We start from the raw sequence: 23304 nt of genomic DNA on the forward strand, positions 1-23304 counted from the left end.
AACTATTCTTCCTCATACCTGGCGCTGTGGAGAGAGAAATTTTCCTCGCATTCCTTCGTATTTGTTCCTGCTGCTGGTTCCCCTTTGAGAACACAACTTTATGCCTTCAAACTATAACCTCTGACAGACGATTACAGGCGTCAACAGCCGCTGTCGTTCTACGACCCGACAGTGCTTTGCTCGGTGGTTTACACGCATGTCAGCGGGAACCTGGGGGCCGTTTTCATGAGGGAGCCGCGGTTTTCCCCCGGGACAGGGCAGGTTTCCGGAGCCACTCCGGTCTCCAGCTCCCCTCTGGCTCCCCACACCTCGCCAGGGGCCGCCTCGGCGGTCGGGAGCGACTCCTGCCGTCCCGGCCTCACCTGAGCAGGAAGCTCCTGCCTCAGGGGCCGAGCCCTCGTCACCGGGCACTTCCCCGGTGGGAATTTCAGACCCCACGGTGGCAGACGAAGAGGACCCGGTCCCGGCAGGCTGGTCCGGGCTCCTGAGGGGCTGACCCCGGCCGGCAGGAGCCGCCCCGCCCGGGATCGGGCTGCGCCCTCCGCCGCCGCCCCTGAAGAGGGAGGGGAAGGCAGCGCTGCCAGGCGGGGCTGGCAGCAAGATGGCGCCGGCGGTGCGGGGGCTGAAGAGCTTCGTGTGGCAGAGTGAGTGACTGTGGGGCTCCTTCCCCGGCCCCGCGGGGGGAGCGCCTTGGGGCCGTTCGGTGGGTGCGGGCCGGCCGGGAGCCTCCGCCGCTGAGGCGCCGGCTCCGCGTAGCTCTGTGTGTGGGGTCGGGGGTGCCCGCCGAGGTGAGGTCTGGGGCCGCTCCCGACGCGGGCGCAGCCGCGGTGCGTGTCGGAGCTGGGGAGGCCGAGCGGGTCGGGGTTGGGGTCGGGCCCGCGTGGCTCTGTGGGCAGCCGGTGTCCGGCGGAGGCTGTGGGTGGCGGCTTCTGCCGGCTGTTACAGGTGGGGACTCGGCGCGCTGGGGGGAGGTGGCTGCCCCGGCTTGCGGCGTTGCCGCGGGTGTCCGCAGTGGCAGCACTGCAAAGAGACGCTTGTGCCTTTTTCCGAGATAAGGGTGAGCTCTGTAGGCTGCAGCCCGCCTGACGGGTTCTTGGAGAGCCTAAACCTAAGTCAGCTCTTCAAGCGCTTCTTTATCACCTCCGAGCCACTACTTTTAGAGAGTGCTCCGGCCCCAGAAGGGGCTCTGCTCTCTCTCCCGGAGCGGCACTTCCCACTTTGTATTTGGCTTCACAGTTTTTGCTATAAAAAGTTGAAGGTGTTCCCAGGTGGGCTTACGAGTGAACTGCAGATTTTTATCTCTGTGTTTTGGAGCAGGTTCTGCTGGTGTTTGTTACAGAAAATGAAGTTGTAACTGCTCCTTTCCTCGCTGGAGTAGAAAGGCTGATAGTATTTCAGGTAGTGTGAGACCATAGGGGAAAAGGCATGGGCAGCCACCTCATCCCGAGCTTAATTGTCCTGAGGTTGTGACTCCATGAGCTGCTCAGCCAGCCCGGCGACTGTCGCTGAAATGGGGAGGTGCTGCTGCCGGCTTGTTTTCGTTTTCCTCCTCTGCTTCCACCTGAAAGCTGTTCGTTTGTGTCTCTGGAAGTGAAAAGCAGACTGTCCCTCTGGAGTTCAGTCCTAATTGCTGGCACCTGTACGCTGCTTGTATGAATTAGATACTTTTGTTTAAAACGTAGCCCTTAGAAATCCCCACTTCTGCTGCTTTGCTTATCCTGCTGTCTTGCTCTTTGGGCCTGTGACTGTAAGGCCAATGTTTTGTCTTGAGATATTTTATAGAATACTTGTTCCTTAAAAGGGACCAATAAAGTAGAAATTTGATCAAAGCCTAAGTGTGTCATTAAAGGCCATAAAGATGTTTGAAAATTGTGTTGCCAGTGTGAGGAACAAAAATTAGATTGACAGTGAAGCAGTGTGAATAATAAAACATTTATATTACAAGCTTACTTAAGAGAACTTCTGAAATGAATGCTCTGTTAGTCATCTAGTTTCTCTTGTCTTTCCAAGACTACAACAACAATGACAATTGATGAACTAAGTTTTAAGCATAGTCTGGCACTTTTTAAATGGGTAATTGAGGGCCATAAACTGCTGCTTCCTAATGTTTCAGCAAAACATTCGGGGGTTTTTGTTAAGGCTGATTCACATTGTGTCTGAAAATAGTGATGCCGATGCTTTATGTAGCAGCTTGTGTCAATGTGTATCTTGTTCCTGCTCTGTAAATAGGCATAGATGTTACACCTGTGGTGTGTGGAATTGAAGCAGAGGTGTGTGGAAAGTTAATTCACACAAGTTTGTTGTCAGTTAAGCTCACAGTAATGAGGGCAGAGAAAGCTACCTTTATTTAGGATACAATAGTTCCTGTGGATAAAATAATGAAATACAGAGAGCTGTTGTATATAGTTAATCTCTAAATGAAGTCCTTCCACCAGGAATTCTGTCTTTTAATTTTTTTCACAACTTTAAATTGTTTTGTAGATTTGTATAATAAGTTCTAGCCTAGCCACAGATAGTTACAATAAATTTTGTAAATGATTCAGCATTTTAGCAATTCTGGTTTTTGTAGCACTTGCTTAACAGTCCTTTCTTCAGGAAGTGTTATAAACGCGTCATTAATTTTGCCAAGGTGTGGTTTGCTTCTTTTTTTTCCACACAGGAATTTGGCAGCCTGCTGTTCTGTCAGTGTTGTGTATAGTTCTCTCCTAGATTGTCAAGTAAAGGTAGATGAAAAAAAGCCTTTGTAAACGAATTAAATGTATTTGGAGAAGACAAAATCTGAAAAGGTAGTTAAGGTGTATGGTTGGTATAAAATCTGTGAGAAGAAAACGAAAGCCTGGACAAAAATGGAGCACTCACCTGGGTTTGGTTTTGGTGTGTCCAGAATGCTTGCAGGAGAAAAATTATTTTGAGAGCCTGTGAACCATTGTAGGCCAATTATTTGGGTGAAGCAGCTGAAGGTTGAGGGCAAAATAATTAACAATTGGAATAGTGCAGAGGCAAGTACACAGTGTCTGGTACACTGAAAGCTTGGAATAAACTTTCATTTTATTATGGGAGAAAACTGTCTTCTATTTTTTAACTGCAGAAATGAAGTTCAAGACAACTGAATTATGCATTTGTATGTTCTGGTGTCTTTTATGGGCAAATATTCTAGAAAAAATATAATAGTTGAGATTTTGGACAAGGTTGTTGGGCACTCAGTTTATTAAAAGGATTTCTATGTAATTCTGCAGAGTAACGGGCAAGAGTGTTATCAAAAATATGAATATTAATAAAATTTTCATGTGGTTAAACATTTGTTATTACACCTGTGTGCAGTCCTACAAACAGGCAGAGGCAGTTTGTGGTGAAGAATTCTGTGCAGTTATTTATAAGTATGGGGCTTTTTTTCTTTCTTTTTAGGGCTCTGAACATATGAGTCTAAATGGATGAATTATTTTCTTTTCCTTAGTAATAATTTAGTTCCTCTAACTGGTAAACTGTTTCTTCTTACAGAGCTGAAATCAGCCATATTTGATGACTTCACCAAAGAGGAAGAATGGAAGGTACAAATTTTTAAAAATTTTTATAAGAATTCTGTCATCACTTGAACAAGAAATCCGTATCACTGAGTAGAGAACAGATAGATAAAATTAATGTCAGGCATTTTCACTCAAGATTGTTTTCTGTCCAAGTAACAGACTTTACTTTTGGTAACTGGGATCTCTGTATAATACATATTGAAAAATCTAGAGTCTAGTACAGGAAGAACAAATGGTTAGTAGTCTCTTTTTTTTTATTAGATGTGAAGAAAAATTCGAAGCTGTTTGTGTTTAACTTCACTTTCCTTTTGAAATACTTGTACTTTTTTAATTTCAAAAATTACATTGTACTTCAGTACATGCGGAGCAGGATTCAGCAGTATGATACCTGTTAGAACTGCTTAAGCTAGAAAACAATTTTAAAATAAATACACGTATATTTGAGCAGGCCATAGGGTAAATTAGCAGGAATTCAAAAGATTTATGTCCAAGTGAAACTTTCAAAGTACTTTCTACTATGAGTAGGGGGAAAAAAGCTAATATTTAAGATTGAGCTTGTCTTTGGAAGTCCTGTGCGTTAGGAGCTGCCTTCTGAAATTAATTTCCCCCTGCAATGTTGGTGTGTGCAGGTAATGAAAAAAACAGAGAAATAAATTAGTTTTAGCTTCAAACTTTTATGGTGAATTGTTGAGGAAATGACATGGGTTTAATACAGCTGATTAATTTGTCAAAATACTTGTGTTTTTTAAAAAATATGTTTAGGTAATGCTTTTAGATGATTACACTACTAAATTACTGTCACTGTGCTGCAAAATGACTGATCTACTGGCAGAGGGTGTCACAGGTAAGCATGACTCTTATTAATACACCAATGCAATATCCTGGTAAGAAAAAGGGAAAGACTGAAAATGATGAAATTGATAGTACCCTTGGAAGAAATGGTCTTTATTTGGTTGATGAAGACAAGTAATTATGGGATATTAAAATAGTAGACTTTCAGGCTTCTACAGTAGTTAGTCAGTTATGATGGGGTTCTCTTAAATGAAAAAAAAAAACCCAAATATTTCTCTGCCTGAAAGCTCAGATGCCCCTTTAAATTTTTCTTTTTCTAAAGATTGTTCTAAGGGTTTTTTTGTTTGTATTTTTTGTGCTTTTACGTCTTTTTTTTTTTTTTTTGGTGGGCTTTTTTTGTGAGGTGGGAATGGGTGTTTGTTTGCTGATACCTATTTTTGAAATTGAACTAAATTCCCAAAGTGTAAATGAAATAACTTTAATTAGCTTTAGGTCTAGATTTTGAGAAATGCTTGTGTGAGAGGGCATTGTTTAGGCTTGGTTATTTATTCCACAATACTATTCTTATTCCAGTTACTCAGCATAACGTGATTATTCTGGAAATATAATAGTATACAGCTGTATCCATTTTTCTTTTTGGTGTATATTTGAAATCATAAGTGCTACTTATCCTTTGTGAGAAACTTTTGGTGAGCATGTATCCTTTTCATCAAGAAGAAACCTTTTATTTGTAGTGAGCATGCTGCTGAAAGGAACCTGTCTTTCCACATCCAGATGTCTGACGTTACTTATCTTCCTTGTTCCTCCCCCACAAAATTTTTGAGCCACAAGAATATCTCTGCATTCTCAAGCTAGTGTATTGTAAAACTATACAGTAATGACCTTATTAAAAGGAGAAAAACAAGACATGAGTGAAGCTGATTTGCTGAAAAATGTCTTAGTTTGTGCCTGCAATTATATTGAAACAGAGTAATTGCCCAGGACATGGGCAAACAAAGGACAGAAGAGGCTGTAGTCCAAAATGATGCCCTGCATAGTTTCTCTGTCCCTCTTCTTCACTGTGCTGGAAAATGAACTATCTTGCCAAGAGAGTTTCTACCAGGCCCCATAACTGGAGTATGTTTGCATTGCCATCCTGTTGTAGAAGTGTAGAATCCCTAGGAAGGATTTAGTCCTACAACTTCAGCTGTCACTACACTGAGAGTTGGGAAAGCCTTGTGGTAACCTCCTGTATATAAAATAACAAAGAAATAAATCAAGAGTCTTGGCAGAAGGTATGTCCTTACCTCTAATATTGTGAACTTGATTGCTGTTACTTTATTTTTATCAACTCTATATTAAAATATGTGCAGTGTTTTCCTTAAAGATGCATAATGCTCCTAATTATAAACATGTAATATTTCTTACTTTATAGTGGTGGAGAATGTATGTACAACCCGTGAGCCTGTCCCACACATGAAGGCAATATATTTAATAACTCCCACCAGAAAGGTTAGTATTTCAAAGTGTTGCAAGATCTTTCAAACTAAAAAAATCCCTTATTTTATAATGTTTCTTTACTGTGTACAGCTATGCAGTACTTTACCTCTTCATTTTCTGTGATACTCCTCTGCGTAATGCCTAATTTCCCCAGATGAAAAGACAAAGTAGTGCCACCATGGAATATGTTGCAAATGTGTACCTTGTGGTCAGTGAAGGAGGGCACTGTATCATTGCTTAGCAATTGTAACCTTACTGAAAGACATGTTGTATCACATCATGATGCTATACATTGAAAAATAGAATTCAAAGTAATGGCTCTAATAAGAGATTACTGTTACATCCTAAAAATTCTTGAGACAATAAATTGCAGTACTGTTACAGCTGGAAAATGATGCAAATACTGTGATGTATGTGCTTCCTGAAGTGAGCTTGGTGCATGACTGACCATCTGTAATTGCTTGTTGTTCTTCATCTGGAATTAAAAATCTTCAGTGTTTTCTTATATGTTGAAATGCAGAATTCCTGAGTGGGACTTGGTAATAGAGCAGGAGGAGAGGAGGGAGAAGCTTTGTCTGGTATGTGTAGAAAGGCAAAACACTGTCATGATGTTTTTTGTTTTAATTTCCTTACTTTTCTTGCTCCTGTAAGTCTGTAGATGGACTGATTGATGACTTCATCAATAAATCATGCAGCAGATACAAAGCAGCATACGTGTATTTCACTGACTGTAAGTAAGCTTTTGGGTTGTAGTTTGGTAACTCTATGTGGGTAAATAAGTAAGCTGCTCACTTCTCTTGTCTGTGGTTGAGGAAGTGAAAAGTTTGGGCCCTGTTTTCTTGCTGGGAGGTTTGAGACTCAAGTCATTAAGCATATATCTGGGTTGCTAGGCTGTGGTCACCATGATGTGTGGCAATAGTAATTTCTTTCACAATTACCAGTCTTGATTGTTCTCCTCCTCTGCTATTCATTTAGGTAATGTAGTTTTATTTTTAAGTATTCCAGTTTTCTCCTGTGTTGGAGTGTGGAGGAAGACAATTCAAGTCAAACGATGTATCTCTATATAAACAAAACAGTACTAAAAACATAACTTCATGAGAACTTTGTGCAAGAGCTGTGTTAGTAATTGGTTGTTCCAGGTAGTTCCTTCAGACCTGTGAGCCAGCTTTTCCCCTTCCCTGAAAGAAGGGGCCTACTTAGCCCTTGCATGCGTGACATTAATTGCGTAGCAGAGGCAATTACTGGGAGCAGGGTTGATGTGATTGCACATGGCCCTGCAGTCAGTCAGCGTGACTAAAATGGCTGTAAAGAGGGGAAAACAAAAAACCCAAATGTGCTGCTGAAGGCAGAGACTGAGGCCTGCCTGTCTGTGGACTGTGTGTATCTGCTACTGGATGTTCTCAAAGCAGCTTTAAATTACTATCCAAATTCTTGGTTTCTTGTTTAATTTCATGCTGAAGCAGCAGTTATTGTTCTGGAAAAGTACTGCTATCTTGGTGTATGCTCCTTGGTTGCAAGTGGGCAAGCTTTCAGTTTGGGTACTTGCCAAAACTTTTCCTGTTGAGAGGAATAGCTCCTGAGTTGGAGAAATAACTCTATCACTTCCAAGTTTATGTAGTATTCCTTTCATCTCTGTATTCCTTAAATTCAGTTTCTAGACTGGGATCCAATATAGCCTGGAAGTGTGGTGGAACACCTTAGAGATCTAGAATTAAATTCCATATCTCTGTGTTTTGCTCTTAGATATGTACACATGATTTCTTTTTGTAGCTTGGAAAATGTTTTTTTCTTTCCTACATGAAAAGAAATAGCAGAAACTTTTGCTTTGATAAAATCAACATCCTTCACGGTTGTGGACTGCTAATGAGTGTTCAACAACATTTTGCTTGCAAAAAGCCAGTGTAAATTAAGCAGTGGTGCTTCTCAAAAAAGATCTCCTAAACAAAATATTGATTATATGATTTATTTCACTTTAGGAAGAGTAGGCATTTTTAAAAATTTTTTTTATGGTTAATTTGGTCTTAATTTAGAATTGTCTGCTCTGAATACTGTATGCTTATAAGTGAGCTGACAGCTGGAATAGTACAAATTATTTGTACTTAGAATCTCTTTTTTTCCCCCTAGTTTGTCCTGACAGCCTCTTCAATAAAATTAAGGCTTCCTGCGCAAAATCAATAAAAAAATGCAAGGAGATCAACATTTCATTCTTCCCTTATGAGTCTCAGGTAAGTTTAATTCTTAACCTTAACAGTAGTCTGGAGTGCTGCTGACCTTTTAGAAAACAATGAAATAAAATGTAGCTTTTGACTGACAAACTCTGTGAGATATTTCCATTTGGGCACATTTCCAGTGCTTGCTTATGCTTTTCAGATGAAAACAGATGCTCTTGTATGCAAAGTCTTACTCTTTGCACTTGACCTCTTAGCAAGACTTGGTGTCAGGTGCAATAGGGAGGTTAAAGAAGCAATCTGTTCCCTAAGAACAGGCAAATATTCTGGTTGATTTTTGGTAAGAGTTTGTTTCTGCAGCACTGAGGTTTTACTTTGATATTTTGGGTAGGTTGGTGCATAGGAGCAGGCAAATATTCTGGCTGATTTTTGGTAAGAGTTTGTTTCTGCTGATACTGAGGTTTTACTTTGATATTTTGGGTAGGTTGGTGCATAGGAGTAAGTAGGACTTGATGAAAGTCAGGAAAGGAGAGCAAATGGACTAAGAGAACTGAAGGGGAGTGGAACAAAAGCTACTACAACCTGACAGTCTTTTCAGTGAGAGGAGAACATGGAAAGCCTGTTTTCTCAATTAAAGATCCATACTACCAGTGGAAACCATACATGGGTGTTTTCCATGTGCAGCCACACAGTGGGTGTTGTGTTGAAAAGTAATTCGTTGCTCATGCTCTTCATCAGACACAGAGGGCACACTGATACTCACTAAGACAGTGAAGCCTCTGAGTTCTGCCTGGTCTGGGAGCTGGAGAACTAACCACAAATGTTTCCCATGTCAGATGTTATCAACCTATCAATGTTATCAACCTTATGTATTCCAAGTGGAAGGTGAATATAGGAGGGATTGCTGCTAGCCCTGTCTCACTGTGGTGCAGTTTCCTGGTTTGAAGACACATTCCTTTTTATTATAAATGGTTCTTTATTATTTTGGTTGAGAATCCATCAGGGGATAATTAGTGTGGTGGCCTGTTTGTTTGCTTTCTAGTGAGGTTGATGTTTGCATGTTTTGTTTCAAGTTGGTTTTGGGATCCCCGCCAAAGCTGATTTTCTGTATCAAATAAAGCCTATGAAAATGTTGTGATCCTGGTTCTCTGGAGGACTCACCATGAAAGCAGAAATCAAGACTACTTTTCTGTAGTCGAACATAAGCAGCACTAAGGCTGGGCAGCCCTCATCTTGTTTTTACTGGAGTTTTGTATTCTCAGTATCTGGGGTTGTGAGAACCTTTTGAATCCTTAGCAGAGGACCAATATTAACTGGTCTGCCTGCTTCCTGGGATGCTAGGAGTAAATAATCAGGCTGAGCTCTGGGCAAAGTCCAGGTGATTATCTGCTCGAGTGAAGCAAACACCTTTATCTGGATGGACATTCTTATTTGGCTCTGTAGTTACAGAGTCCATCTGAAGCTAGAGGAAATCCGTTTCCTGACAATGGGATTGTACCTATGTTTGCATTCCATTTACAAAACTATTGAAAGAGCCTTTCTCTGTAGTACTAAGCTGGTTTAATAAAGATTTAATGCATTTAAAGAATTTCAGCTATTGAAGGTAAATTCTTCATATTAAAAGCAGGTACAATGTGTAATTTTTTATTTTAAACCAGTTTAACCTTGATCCCTTCTATGATCATTCTGATATTGCATTGTATGGCTCTGTACAAGGCAATGACAGGTGCCTTGCTTTAGTTCCTTCCTTCCATCTATCCTTCCTTCCATAATTTGAAAAATAGAGTAATTTACGTAGGAGAGTAATAGGGAAAAGATCTGAGAACAAGATGACCTCAGCATGGATAGAGGAATGAACTGTGGGTTTATTTGGTTTATTTCTTAAGTGTGCTGTTTATGACTTGCAGTTTTAAATTATTAGCAAATTTTTACCAGGTGTTTTGGCAATCTGCAAGTTAGGCCCTTTTTTTCTTGCTTGTGCTTTACGTAGGTATTTACTCTCAACATCCCAGATGCATTCTACCGCTGCTACAGTCCCACTCTGGAAAGGACAAAGGATAAAGATGCTGTACTGCAAGTCATGGCTGAACAAATTGTCACCTTATGTGCCACGCTAGATGAGAATCCAGGAGTGCGATATAAAAGGTGGGGCAAAATTAGTGTTTTGTAGTAATTGCTTTCGCTGCTAGGCCCTGCCACATTATTTGGTCATAGCTTGAGGATGCAGTATAGTTTGATTTTTCTTTTTCCTTGTGGTTGTGGATTAATCGTTTTTAATCCACAAGTCTGAAATATGGAATGACAGGAATTTGTGAAGTGTAGGTAGAGCAGTGTTTTTCTGTGTACATGCATTAACAGTATTTGCTGTACCCTGTCTTGTTCTGAATGTTGTTTCGTGTCTGGTCAGTAGGGTGACACTGATATGCTGCATTCTTGTATGCCACATGCATAATCCTGTAACAGAACTGCTGCTGTTCAGCCATTTGCAGCTCTGCTTGGCACCAAGGAATTCAGAAATTGCTGTGGCACATGGGATCAGGATTTCTTGTAGTAGAGATATGGAGAAGAATGCCTCTTTTGAACTTTGAAAGGGATTTACTATCTTTGAAGTCAAAGTAGGCTTCTGAAATTGTATTCAAGGACTGCATTCTGTGGTGTAATGTGAAGTGGTGTCTTATTCTCTGCAAAGGTAACAAACAGTTGCTTGACTGTTTTTTTTCCTGTTCTTTTTCTTTTTTTCTTTTTTTTTTCCCCACCTCTGAGTGAAACTTTAGGTGCTGGGCCATGTTCCAGCTAATGCCAGTCTTTTGGCTGAAGCTGTTTCTGCTGTGTAAAATACCTGAAGCATTCAAAGAGTGAAATCTTAATGTAAAAGTGAAAACATATTGGAAATACATAGAATGGAGTTCAAAACTCATGAAAGCAGAGGATCAGTCTAGGGAGTTTTCTGTTTTAAAGGTAGCATTTTAGTGTTCTGATGAAGTGTAAGTTATTTTTGCATGCTTCCTTTTTTCCCAGTGGACCATCTGATAGAGCCAGCAAACTTGCCCAGCTTGTTGAAAAAAGTCTTGAAAACTACTACAAAACAGATGAGAGGAGCCAAATAAAGGTAGACAGTGAACTAAAATGTTTGATTTATTTTTAAACATTTTTTGTACGTCTGGGGAAAAAATCTTTGAAATATTCTTCAACAATTAAGTTCTACAAATATAGATATTATTTAATAATAAAGGCAACTAGTTGCCATTTAGTTGTTTTTGTGGATGAAAGCAATGTAGTGGTAATACTGTTGGAGTAAAGCTTTATTTGTGTGATCAAACTGATTTTATTTGAAAAATTAGCCCTGTGATAATGTAGGGGGATGCTGCAAACCTGAAGACCAATGGATAAATGTTGTTTTAATATCACCTTCCATAAGGCCATGTGTAGAAGGGGCTTACTGCAGAATTGAAATGTTTCCCCTGAAGAGATTTGTCTAACAAGATACAGCTGTTAACATAAATAATGGTTTTGATCTGTCACTACAAATAAGGCCTGATTAGGGCAGCTGCTTCAACACAAAACCATGGGATAAACCATTCTGATTTTGACTTTGCACTTTTCTACAGAAATAAATATTCCTGCTGCTTCTGCCACTTCACTAAATCCCAAAACGAAACTTTCAGTTGAAAGTTTGGAGGTCTTTTCCTGTATTGCAGCACTATCTGATCTGCAATACAAACAATGAAGTTATCTATTAAATCTCTGGGCAGCGTTTTTGGGGTTTTGTTTTTCTTTTACATTTTTTTTCACTAGACTAGTAAAATTCATATTTCTGAATGTATTGGAGTGGGCTCAAGAGCATTGCCTTAAACTTAGTATTTAAAACCATGGTATATAATTCAAATGTTCAAACACTTGGACTGTAGTGCAGTGTTTTTCAGTTATTTTTCTAAAAATGTCTGCAGTGCTGTGACTTAATGCAAATAGATTTAATGTGCATTAACTTTCTCCTGTATGTCTTAACTTTGTGTTTGTTTGATGGCTTTCTAGGCTAAAACCCACTCCCAACTAATAATAATTGATCGTGGTTTTGACCCAGTATCAACTGTACTCCATGAGCTCACCTTCCAGGCAATGGCATATGATCTGCTACCCATTGAAAATGATACTTACAAGCAAGTACTTAAAAAAAAAAACAACTAACTAGTTTATTCTTGATTATAAAATCCCTGAAATTGTTTAGCTCAGTTGCACCATGGCAATATTATCTGCTTATATTGCATAATGGTTGCTTCACTTATTGTTAGTCTTTCCTCTTGGATTTATGACTTCATAATTTTCTTGACTTCCTCCCTTAATTGAGATTAGGTGGGATCTAATTGGCATTTTTGCTAAGTTTTGAGTCCAACAAATCACATTTTTTGAGACCTAAGAATCTTGTACTACTCTTGAAGTACAACCTTAGGAGTGCACATTGAGATTCTCTAGATTTTCTTTCATATTCTCAATTTTTTTTGACATAACAAGACAAGCAATACCACTAACTGAATACTGAGAAAGAGCTAGGTTATTTCTCAGGTATCTCACTTTTATAGCTCCAGTAATTTAATTTGTGTAGTTGTCAAAATTTACATGTTTTATTGTAAATACACATTTAAATCAGTCGTGTTCAGTTTATAAGCACTGTTTGGAGTAGTGTAATGTTAATTTACCTAAGTTATGTGCTTTACTGTCTGATTGATCTGACAACAATGGTTTTGGTAGGACTTTACTGATGACCCACTACAGCAAAAGAGACCTGATGGCCTTACTGTTTAGCCAAGCAAAGAGGAAAGTGTATCTTCAGTCAGAAGCACTGAGTGAAGATTTTAATAGGAAGTGTAGACTCTGAGTCTGGGTTTGATTTCTGGGTATGAAAATGTAGCAGAATATGTTTTCTAGGTAGTCACGATCTACTTTCATCATTAATCTTGTAATATTTTTCATTCTTTTGCTTTCTGGCAATCTGCACTGTGTGAGTTTCTGTAAATGTGAAAATATTATGTGGCATGATTGTGGTCTTGTTTTACGTTTGTTGCTGTTTATAGTCACATAATAGCTGCTCTGTGGTGCTGTGCAACAGTTTCTTTTATATGTGAAGTACTTTGTCCTGCTTAGCCTTTTGCTGGTGATTGCAACTTCATTTTCCTTTAGTTATAAAGTCTTATAGTTCACGGAGAAAACTGCACTTGGCAATAGCAGTGTGTATTACTGTGTGCAGTTTGCATTTGAAACCAAAACTGAAGAGAAATTGAGGTGCATGTAAATGTGTGTTTAAAACTCTAGTTACTGTTTGTTTAAAAGAATGTCCAGAAGCTCTTGCCCTAAAGAATCTTTCTAAAATTCATCTGCTGTGTCTGTGTTAAAATATGTAGTCTGTGAAATCCTGTAAATTCTGTTTTCTCAGGCACTGGCTTGGCTTATAAATTGAAATATTTGTCTATTACTGCTGTTGCAATTGATGTTGATTAAACTGTTACAAATAGTACTGTAATAAGTGATGAGAATTGAGGGAAACCCAAACCCCAAATAATTGTCTGAATTTTCTCTTTGAAGATACAAAACAGAAGGCTCTGGTGGGAAGGAAAAGGAGGCAATTTTGGAGGAAGATGATGACCTGTGGGTGAAGATGCGGCACAAGCATATTGCAGATGTGATAGAGTATGTGCATAAATAACAAAGCCAGCTGTTGGTTTCTTTGGGAGGGAGGGTTTTAGAGCTGTTCAGTGGGAATACAGGCAGTAGTGTACGTGGTTTGCAAGACAGATTGGATTCAGTTAAATAATAAATGCCAGGAAGAAGTTGTGCTTCAAAAATACAGTATGGACCCATGTAAGCAGTTATACTAATGCTGCTTGCAGTTATTGAGGTGAATGGAAATCAAGTCATTTCCTGGCAAGTATTTTCAAATATTTTAAATCTGAAGGGATTATTTTGCATACAGTGCTACCAAGCTGCTGCATCAAATGATATTATGAAGACATTGCAATGTTTAATATTTCCTTTGTAAAAAATCACTCTTTTTTTCTGAAGATAGACCTGTATTTCAGGCTTTTACTTTCATTCCGAAATTCTTGTTGCACAGTTATTTTAAGATTTTAGGAGAAGATTTAAGCACTCGTGCTGTTGCCTTTTATTATTTTCCTCTTTTCTTCAGGGAATTACCAAAACTTTTGAAAGACGCTTCATCGAAAACAAAAGCAGCAGAAGGAAAAGTAAGTTGTTTAAGTTGAGATGTTGTTTTTCCTGGTAATTTAATTATTTTCAGCTGATCAGATCCACGTAACTCATGGATCTACTAGAGAAGACTTTTCTCAACTGGAATTTTCAGGGGTTGTGGGGGAAGTAAGCTGCAACAGGAAGGGAAATAAGCATATCATTTATTGGTGGAACAGATTTTCAACTTGTGTCATTTCTTTCCAGTTATCCATATCTGCTCTGTCCCAGTTAATGAAGAAGATGCCACTCTATCGTAAAGAGATTAGTAAGGTAAGGGGATCTTTGTAATTGCAGCTTCACAGTAAATAATTCTGTGCACTTTGTTTTGTTGAAAAGTAGTTTTAGTCTGTCAGTTTCCTGTAGTGTGCTACATAACTGTTCTCCAAATTAATATTTTTACCTACTGTAAAATGTAGCTATGATAATCTATGAAAAATCCTTTGCTAGGATTTTTTCCTCCTGAGAAGTTGAAGAGCCTCAGGAAAGAAATGTAAGCAGTAACTATCTGCTGCTGTGGAAGGCAACAGGTGCATCTGTGATTGGTGCATGTCAGTTGTTTCTAATTAATGGCCAATCACACATGCAGCTGCATCAGACTCTGAGAGTCACGAGCCTTTGTTATTGCATTCCATTCCTGTTCTTTCTAGCCTTCTGATGAATCCTTTGCTCTCTATTCTTTTAGTATAGTTTTAATATAGAATTTTAATATAATATATGTCATAATATAATAAACCAACCTTATAAAACATAGAGTCAAAATTCTCATCTCCACTTGTCCTGAGAACCCCCCCACAAAGCTTCAACCACAGTAAAATTTATAGAAGAAAACTTGTTTCCATGTCTTTCACTTTATCATGTAAAAGAATGAAATAATATGTGTGCTTTGAGGATTGAAGATATCATAACAGTTTAGTGGTTTACTAAGCATTATGGGGGTCAGACTCTAAGTGAAGGGGAAAACACAGAAAATGTGTGATGGTACTGAAGGATTGCCTTTTGTAACCAGTAAAAATTATGGATATGCTAGGAAAAAATTCAAGTTATGACATCTTGTGATTTTTTTTTTTTTTTTGTTATTTCTGTCTTATAGCAAGTTGTTCATCTTAACATAGCAGAAGATTGCATGAGCAAGTTCAAATCTAACATAGAAAGGCTCTGTAAAACTGAACAGGTATGTTTAAAAAAGCCACAAGCGAAAGAGCAACTGTGCAAGTATTGCAAGTACCACTTTTTTTGTTTGCAGGAATAGAAGCTTGTTTTAACTGACTAAACTATTATGTCTCTTGTCTTTATTTTGTGATCAGTTTTTGAGGTGGAGGTATTAAAACTAAGTGTAATATACAAGGCTCTTAATACCCCAATAAGGAGGTGTTCCTAAGAGTTTTGGAGGGGTTTTGGTTTTAAAATCTGGCTAATTTTTATAAGGATCACCTTTGTTTTCAGGGCTCAAAATTCCTATGAGGTTGCCTTAATATGTTGTGCAGAGGGAAGCCCTTTTTAAATGTCTGGGAACAGCACCTTTTAGAGTGAGGCATTACATTGTGACTATAATTTACGTTTTAAAAAATTCTAGATATCACAGTTTTAAATATTTGTGTGTGTTATGTAGTGTTATTGTAATGCTGTAACTAATGAAGTAACTGTCAGACTTGTCATACTGAGTTTAAATTGATGCAGCTTGATTGTTTCCTGGAACCTGTGTTTTCATAAAAATGCCTTTCAAAACCCACAGAACAATATTGATCCAAATTACTTCAATGGTTTTAACCATGGTGTCTGTTTTTATTTTTTATTAATTTAGGACTTGGCTCTTGGAACGGATGCAGAAGGTGAAAAAGTAAAAGACTCTATGAGGGTCCTTCTTCCAGTTCTGCTCAGCAAAAGTCATGACAGCTGTGACAAAATCAGAGCTATTCTCCTGTATATCTTTAGCACAAATGGTATGAGAAGTTGCCCTATTTTTTTCCTGAATGCTATGAGCTTGAACTCAAGTTTTAGGATAATACAGTGGTTTTAGTTAACCTAAGTCTCTGCATTGGAGTTGATAGCTGGGTTTGAAAGAAATCCTGTCCATCCTCCATCTTTTCTCTCAGATTGGTAGCAAAGATAATACTGGCAAGGAGTTAAGATATGTAATTCAAGTGTAGATTCATGCAGTGTTTTAATATCATTCTTATTCTTGCATGTGTGCAATAGTTTGTTCTCATATTTTCACATGGTATTGAAGCTGTTAAAGGGGGAGTTCCATATCTGTGGCAACCTGAAAATTAAGTCAGTGGGGAAAAATTTGTTGTAGAGAAGGAGCAAATTGGCAGAATGTCGGTCTGAGGAATCTGTAAAAGTATTAGGTTTTGGTCTCAAGAATGGACCATTAAACAAAATTGTATCTAAAATATAGTATTATGTAGACTGGTCACACAGAACAAATAAAGTTCTGGGCTAAATAATAGCCCAGAATGTGTGAGACAAAACTGGTCTTACTCACAGTCACTTGGTAATTGTTGTCTCTTTTCCATATATTGAAGGAACTACCCAGGAGAACTTGGACAAGCTGATCCAGAATGTACACATAGAAAGTGATAGTGATATGATAAGAAATTGGAAATACCTTGATGTTCCTGTTATCTCTTCAGTAAGAATGTATTTATTTTGTGATTTCCTACTGTCCAAGGACCTACAGCTCTTTCAGCAACTCTTAGCATATTATCTGGGTCTGGAAGCAGATAATTGCTAGGAATTCTTTTTTTTTTTTTTTTTTAATGTGTTTAAGTGGTAAATCCTTTGAAAATTATCCATGTTAGTTGTTTAAAGTGAGATAGCCACAATGTTCCTTCTGCAATTGTCTGATGGTGGCTTGAGCTAGTTGATTTTGGAAACTGTCAGCTTACTCAGTTCCTTCTCTTTGAAGTTAGTATTTCTAATGTATCCTGAATTCTAGAGGTATTAATTATTGTTCCTTATAATTTTTATTATTTCTGTAAAATCTCATACTTAATCCCCCCTCCTTCAGCTACTGACTGCTAATAAGTTTCAAAAATCCAAACAGTAAATAATACAACCATATTTTGAAAATCTTTTCAGTTTGTTGCTCAGCAGCATAAATATGTAAGAAGGGACCGTTCTAAAGAAGAAACCTTTCAGCTTTCTAGGTGGACTCCTGTTATCAAAGATGTTATGGAGGTAAATTTCACCAACTAATTAATTCATGGGTGCAGTGCTCTTATTAGAGGTCATTTTAAAGGTGAAGCAAATGAAAGTGAAAACAAGAAGTCTTTTAGAACAGCTTGTCCTGGGATTGGCAGTGTTTGGTATAATGTAGAGATCTGTGTCTTCTTGGTTTTTAACTCCAAAGGGTCTTTAAAATGCAATTCCCATCTAAACTTTAGTGTGGTAGAGCCTGGAAGGTGTTACTTGCCAGAACTGTAACTTCATTGTTCTTAAACCTGTTCCTAAGCATCAGTCAGTGACTGATGTCACGCAGGGTACTGGAGTGGTAGTCTGACCCAGTGCTGTCATTCAGAGATTCTTGATGGCTTTCTCATGTTCATTTATATTTTTAGGGGACTCTGACTTCTCTCATACATTACCATATAGAAATTAAATACATTAGGGTTTTTACAGATGAAAAGCTGCTAGTGAAATCTGAACAGTTAAATCAGTATATGTTTATAAAAAAAGCATGTATACTCACAATTCCTTGTCATACATAAAACACAATACATTTTAGCATTATGTGGTCTAGCATTTTGTTACATAGGAGAGTTATTAATGAGATGCTACTTGCAATTATTTGTTGGGCTGCATGTATTGGCATGAAATGCCAGTTAGGTATTCTTTCTGAAAGCTGAAGCTTGGTGGAGTTAAGGTCTGTATGCCTTTTTAAAGTGTGTCTTTATTTTGAACTTCAGGATGCTATAGAAAACAAATTAGACTCAAAAGACTGGCCTTATTGTTCCCGCTGTCCTCCCACCTGGAATGGTTCAGGAGCAGTAAGGTAAATCGTTTAACTTCCTAAAACATGGTTTACCCAGATCTCAGTATTTCAGTCACTTACTTCCTAAAGCCTTAGAGAAGTGTGCTAACTGAACAGTGAAATAACACATGTAAGGAAATGTTAATGTGCCAAGCCTATATTTTTATTTAATCTAAAACATACTCAATTGGTTATTTTAAAAATTCTTAGTAATGTATAGCTTTTTTCTTTGTAGTGTCTCCCTTTTGCTTCAAGGTTAGAAATAACATTTCATATTCCTGGAATGAGAAGTTTAAACCATTGAGCTTATTAGTGTGTGGTAGTTTCAGGAATAAATGTTCAGTACTGTGACTTAGGTAAAAAGGATGTTTTACTTCTGGTAGTTTGCTCTGCTCTGTTAGTGGTGGTGACATTATTGGGGTTAATTACCTCAGGAAATTAAATTCATCTTCTATAGTCTCTCTCATTAGGAAATATGGGCCTGTTAGGCATTTGACCCCTGTTACCAGGAAGTGGTTTAGGCAAGTCCAGGACAGTTGGAGGTCTTGAAATGAATTCTCTGTTAATGAATGCGAAATGGGTAATTGCATATTTAATGATTATCACTGAGAGGTGAATTTTCAAATTTTTTTTTTTAGCTCCCCTGTACTGTTCCTTCTTTCTCTTTTTAATTCCACTAGCTCTTGAACCTCATGACCAGTACATGCCAATTGGAGAGCTTTATCACTTTTTACAGTATTCTTTAAAAGGGGAGACAAACCAATCAAGACTCCCAAGAGTGTTTCTATCACAGGAATGTTAACTATGAGTGTTCTTCTCTCAGGAATGCTCACTGCACTAATCAGATGCTGGAATTCAGGGAGGGAAACATTAAACAAACCCTAAATGTGGAAGACACACTTGAATTGGAATTTGTATCTTTCTAAATAAAAAACAAAAAGCAGAGATACACAGCCTTAGGAAAATAGGTTTTTTACATCCACTTCTAATTAAAATGTTGGTGGTGTACCCTTCTATTCCTGGATATGTACTAGGATCATCAGTGCAAGGGAATACTGGAGCAAGTCCCTGCACACTGGAACTTGATCTCTGTCTTATAGGCTAGTGAAATGTGGGAATCTTGAAGGCACTCTAGCAGGGAGATCAGGACTGCAGATGACTTAACCTGTGTATTAGACTTCTAAGCACTTCAGGCTGCTTTTGTTTTTCCTAGCTATCTGAATCTGATTTGATAACAAACAAATGTTTTCTTTAGAGATTCTGTTCATGTTCAGAGATAGAAAAACCTAAGACTCCAGCTTTTTCAAATGAACCTCTCATGAGAAATGCCACTGGAATTGGGAGCATGCAGAGTTAAGCTGCTTGGCAGGAGTCCTTGGCATATTAGCTGTGTGTGCAACCAGATTTTGTTTTGTGTTTTTCCTTTATGATACCTAAACAGAGTAATGTGATAATTTACCAAATTTAATGAAAACAAGTTATCAATTTATCTAAATACTTTTACTGAAATTATAATCAAGCCATGAACTGAGTGACAGAAATTGCTACTGCTTGTTGACTGTATACTTTTAACCAAAAATGAATTAGGCAAGCTGTATAAATGCCATCTCCTGGAATCTCGTGCAGTGCTCGCCAGAAGCCTAGAGCCAGTCACAGAGAGGAGCGCAGGAGCAGCGCGAGGCTGATTGTGTTCGTCATCGGGGGCGTCGCGTACTCGGAGACGCGCAGCGCTTACGAGGTTTCTGAGGCCTACAAGTCCTGTGAAGTTGTTATTGGTGAGCTTGCCGTGGGAAAGGGTGGGGTGAGTGCTGAAATACATGTGGTTCTGGAAAATGTAAGAATCGTTTTGCTTAGATCCCCTCTGTTGGGTCACCACACTAATACTGTAGCCAGTGTGTTTGTTAACCTGCTAAGACGCTTTTGAGTGCGTAGTTTTATCTCAAGTGTTTGATGCTTGGAGGGACTTCTTTGCCACAAGATATTAAGGACAAAACAGTTATGCTCTACAGAATTATGTCAGAGACATGTCAGTGTATAGCCAACAGGATTTCAAGAGACCTCTATTTCTTTGCATTACAGTTTCCTCACAAACTTCTGCATCTGCTTATGGTTTACCTTCAGTGGCACTTGCTACTCTCATTGCTTTTGGAAGTAGGAAAGTTGACAGACTAGTGCAAAATTGCTCACTTTAGAAGGAAGATAAGTATTTAAAAACCCCAACAATTTTAATTACAATTCCACCCAAAAAACTAAATAAATAAACTCCAACCCCCTTTTTCAGTGTAGTTCAGTTGACTTTGCAATTTTTCTAGTTCCTTTGTGGCTACTTGGAAGCTTTGCATAAACCACACAACGATTAACTGCTTGGGTCCTGACAACTGCCTTGCTTAAGATTTGGCAATTGGCAGCTGATGTAGTAATCTCTCAGCACTTCAGAGGTAGTAAATGCTTTGTTCCATCAGCTGCTGTGCTTCAAATGAATTTTAAATAGCTTTACAGGAAATAATTAGGTGCTAAAACTTGTACATATATATAATATATAGGAACAGAGCTCCTAGATACAGAACCTTACCACAGACCTGTGTCCATCTGCAGGGCTGGCTGATGGCTGGGTGCAGGGTCATCTAAAGCATTCTAAATTACTTGAGAGCTCTACATCTGGCATTTAAATTTAGTCTTGAGATTCAGATTGAATCTGTCTACCATCTACCACGATTTTAAATAAATACTCTTCCCTAAAACAATGCCAACCTTGATTCTGAAATCTAGAGTCTATTACATCAAAATATTCAGGGGTATTGTAGGTGTGTTTGTGTGTGGTTGGTTTTCTTTTAGTTTATTTTTTATTTGCTGGTTTCGTTGGTAGTGGTTGAGGTAGGTTTAATGCTGGTTCTAGTTCTGAGTAGTAGTAATGGAAAGACCAGGACAACAGGAATGTAGTTTAACCAGATTATTTCTTCATCTGAAATTTGTTTACAATACCATGTTTAGTGTAGGTGACTCTTTCACTGGGGTATCTGGCACTCACCACAGCACCATCTTCCCTTTTGTTTAGAGATGATTCTTGCAGTTTTGTTTGTAATCCTGATTTCTGAGGGAAGGTGATAATTGCCAAATTTCCACGTGGATTATTGAAAAATGAACATTTTCCTGTGCTCCTGATTCAGAGCTCCAGGACTATTAGCCCATTCAGACTGACACTACTTGTTGCCTTCAGAACTGCAGGGTGACTCTTCGTGGCAGAAGTTATAATCACTCCCTGTGAGAATAAGAGAGGTAGTTGTGCACTGAAGAATAATAAGGATTTTCTTTGCTGCTCAAGAATTGAATTTTGTTTTTCCAAGGAAATGTTAGTCAGTAAAAGCCAATTTTCTCTAACTGCTATTTCTGTGGGACACTACTGATTGTGATAATCTTGAATCCAAATACTTTATTGATTCTAGGGTAAAGCCTCTCGATAACTCACCCTTTCACAGAATGGCAGGTTTCTTGCAGGCTGGGACAATTGCCCAGGTTCAGTCCTCTCTTTCAAACAGGGCAGAGCAGGACTTGAAACTCATACTCAAAGTATGAGTCCTGATCTGGATGTGTGAGTGTGGGAAGAAGGACATTGCCTACCTAATGGTGACACTTACATGAAGGTGCTTTATATGAAAACCCTTGGAATTGTTGCACATGTCAGTTTTCCAGGTGCAGTAAAAAACACTGGCATGTAACTGATGTTTTAAAGAGGGAATGTCTGAAAGTCAGAATTTGACTGATACAGTTCATACTTATGTTTTTTTGTCAGGTTCTACTCATATTTTGACACCTAGAAAACTACTAGAGGAAGTGAAGAGCCTTAGTAAACCCAAGGATATGGTCTGCCTTAAGGATGAATAGATATGGTGATGTTTATAAAAACACAAATAGTATGTACATATTCTAATGGAACTGACTTTTCCAAATACTGCACTTCAATACTACATGTTTCCTAGTGGGAGGTCATGTTATAATTTAAATTTGCTGCTTTTGGGGGAGTAGAAGGCAGAGAGATGACAAGATGAACATGTGTGTTTCTTAGGTTCCATTTAGTATTACACTGCAAGTGCTTTTTCAAAAGGGCCTGTTTGTTCCTAACTAATTATGCGAAAAATTATTGTAACTATATATAAAGTGGAATTGTCTTTGAGAACTGTGAAAACTCTCTATAATGGCATTTATTTCTAAAAATGACTGAATTAAAGAAGGGCCTAGGCTCCTGGGTAGGGACTTTTAGAGAAAACTTGTAAATATAGATTTATGGTGAAAATGTTTAATACAAGTTCAGTGTCATAAAGTGTAATGTTTTCTGTAAAAATAACTTGCTGAAAAATGTTTAAATATGTGTAATTGTGAAAAATCTAAAGGCTTTTAAGATGGTGCTGGGTAAGGTAGATAGTTAATCACAATTATTGAGCAGTTCCAATCACAGTAACTTTGGAGAAATGCTTCAACTGTGCACTGAAGTACACTTTATATTTAAGTATATACAGAGATTATTACTGAAGCTTTTTTAAAAGTTCATTTCTTAGCAAATTCCTTATGATTGTCTACATAGTCTGTCTTTTTCAGAAGTTGAATTGCCTGTGATACAGAAATTCCAAAACTAAGCATGTCTCTTTGAGGAAGTGGAGGCACAGGGAAAGGACAGGACAAAAAGGGAAACAGCTCAGTCTTTCAAAGGGATTGGTAACTTGGAAAAGAAAAGCACAGAGCAAACAAAATGACAAAACCTGATGCACTCAAAAGAATTTACTTTTTAAAAATTTTGTTACATACTAAGAAATACTTGTTACATGCTAAGAAATACTTAAACTTGCATTGAAGGGAATAAAAAAATCAAATTGTATGAATTCTGTAATACTGGTGATATTTAGATTTCTCTTTAAAAATTACTGAATTAAAATTATTGAACTTTTAACAGGATGTTGTATTTATGTGCCTTGAAATGTTAATTTGTTGTATGTAGAATCCAAGAGAAATGCTGGAATGAAAAAGAGTAGATTGCTTGTGTCATTTTGTTTACATTTTCCCAATGATGAGTATTTTTTTTTTTTTAGTGATTTTGGGTTTTTCCGCTTTATTTTTGCTCTCAGGTTAACCAATA

At 38.2% G+C, this 23304-nt stretch overlaps 1 protein-coding gene across 1 annotated transcript; it reads left to right on the top strand.

The window, feature by feature from the left end:
- Positions 1-578: 578 nt before the first annotated feature.
- STXBP3 (syntaxin binding protein 3) lies at positions 579-23160 on the top strand. The gene is made up of 19 exons (XM_041420664.1): positions 579-644; positions 3499-3548; positions 4287-4368; positions 5731-5807; positions 6447-6525; positions 7920-8020; positions 9954-10108; positions 10982-11072; positions 11996-12120; positions 13541-13645; positions 14142-14199; positions 14408-14473; positions 15294-15374; positions 16005-16143; positions 16729-16835; positions 17285-17383; positions 18112-18197; positions 19803-19951; positions 21967-23160. Exons 1-19 carry the CDS (start codon positions 602-604, stop codon positions 22056-22058), a joined length of 1785 nt encoding a protein of 594 aa, XP_041276598.1. The 5' UTR covers positions 579-601; the 3' UTR covers positions 22059-23160.
- The last annotated feature ends 144 nt before the right edge of the window (positions 23161-23304 follow it).

The sequence above is a fragment of the Onychostruthus taczanowskii genome, unplaced genomic scaffold, assembly GCF_017590055.1.
Source record: "Onychostruthus taczanowskii isolate IOZ18803 unplaced genomic scaffold, ASM1759005v1 scaffold65, whole genome shotgun sequence".
Lineage (NCBI taxonomy): Eukaryota > Metazoa > Chordata > Aves > Passeriformes > Passeridae > Onychostruthus > Onychostruthus taczanowskii.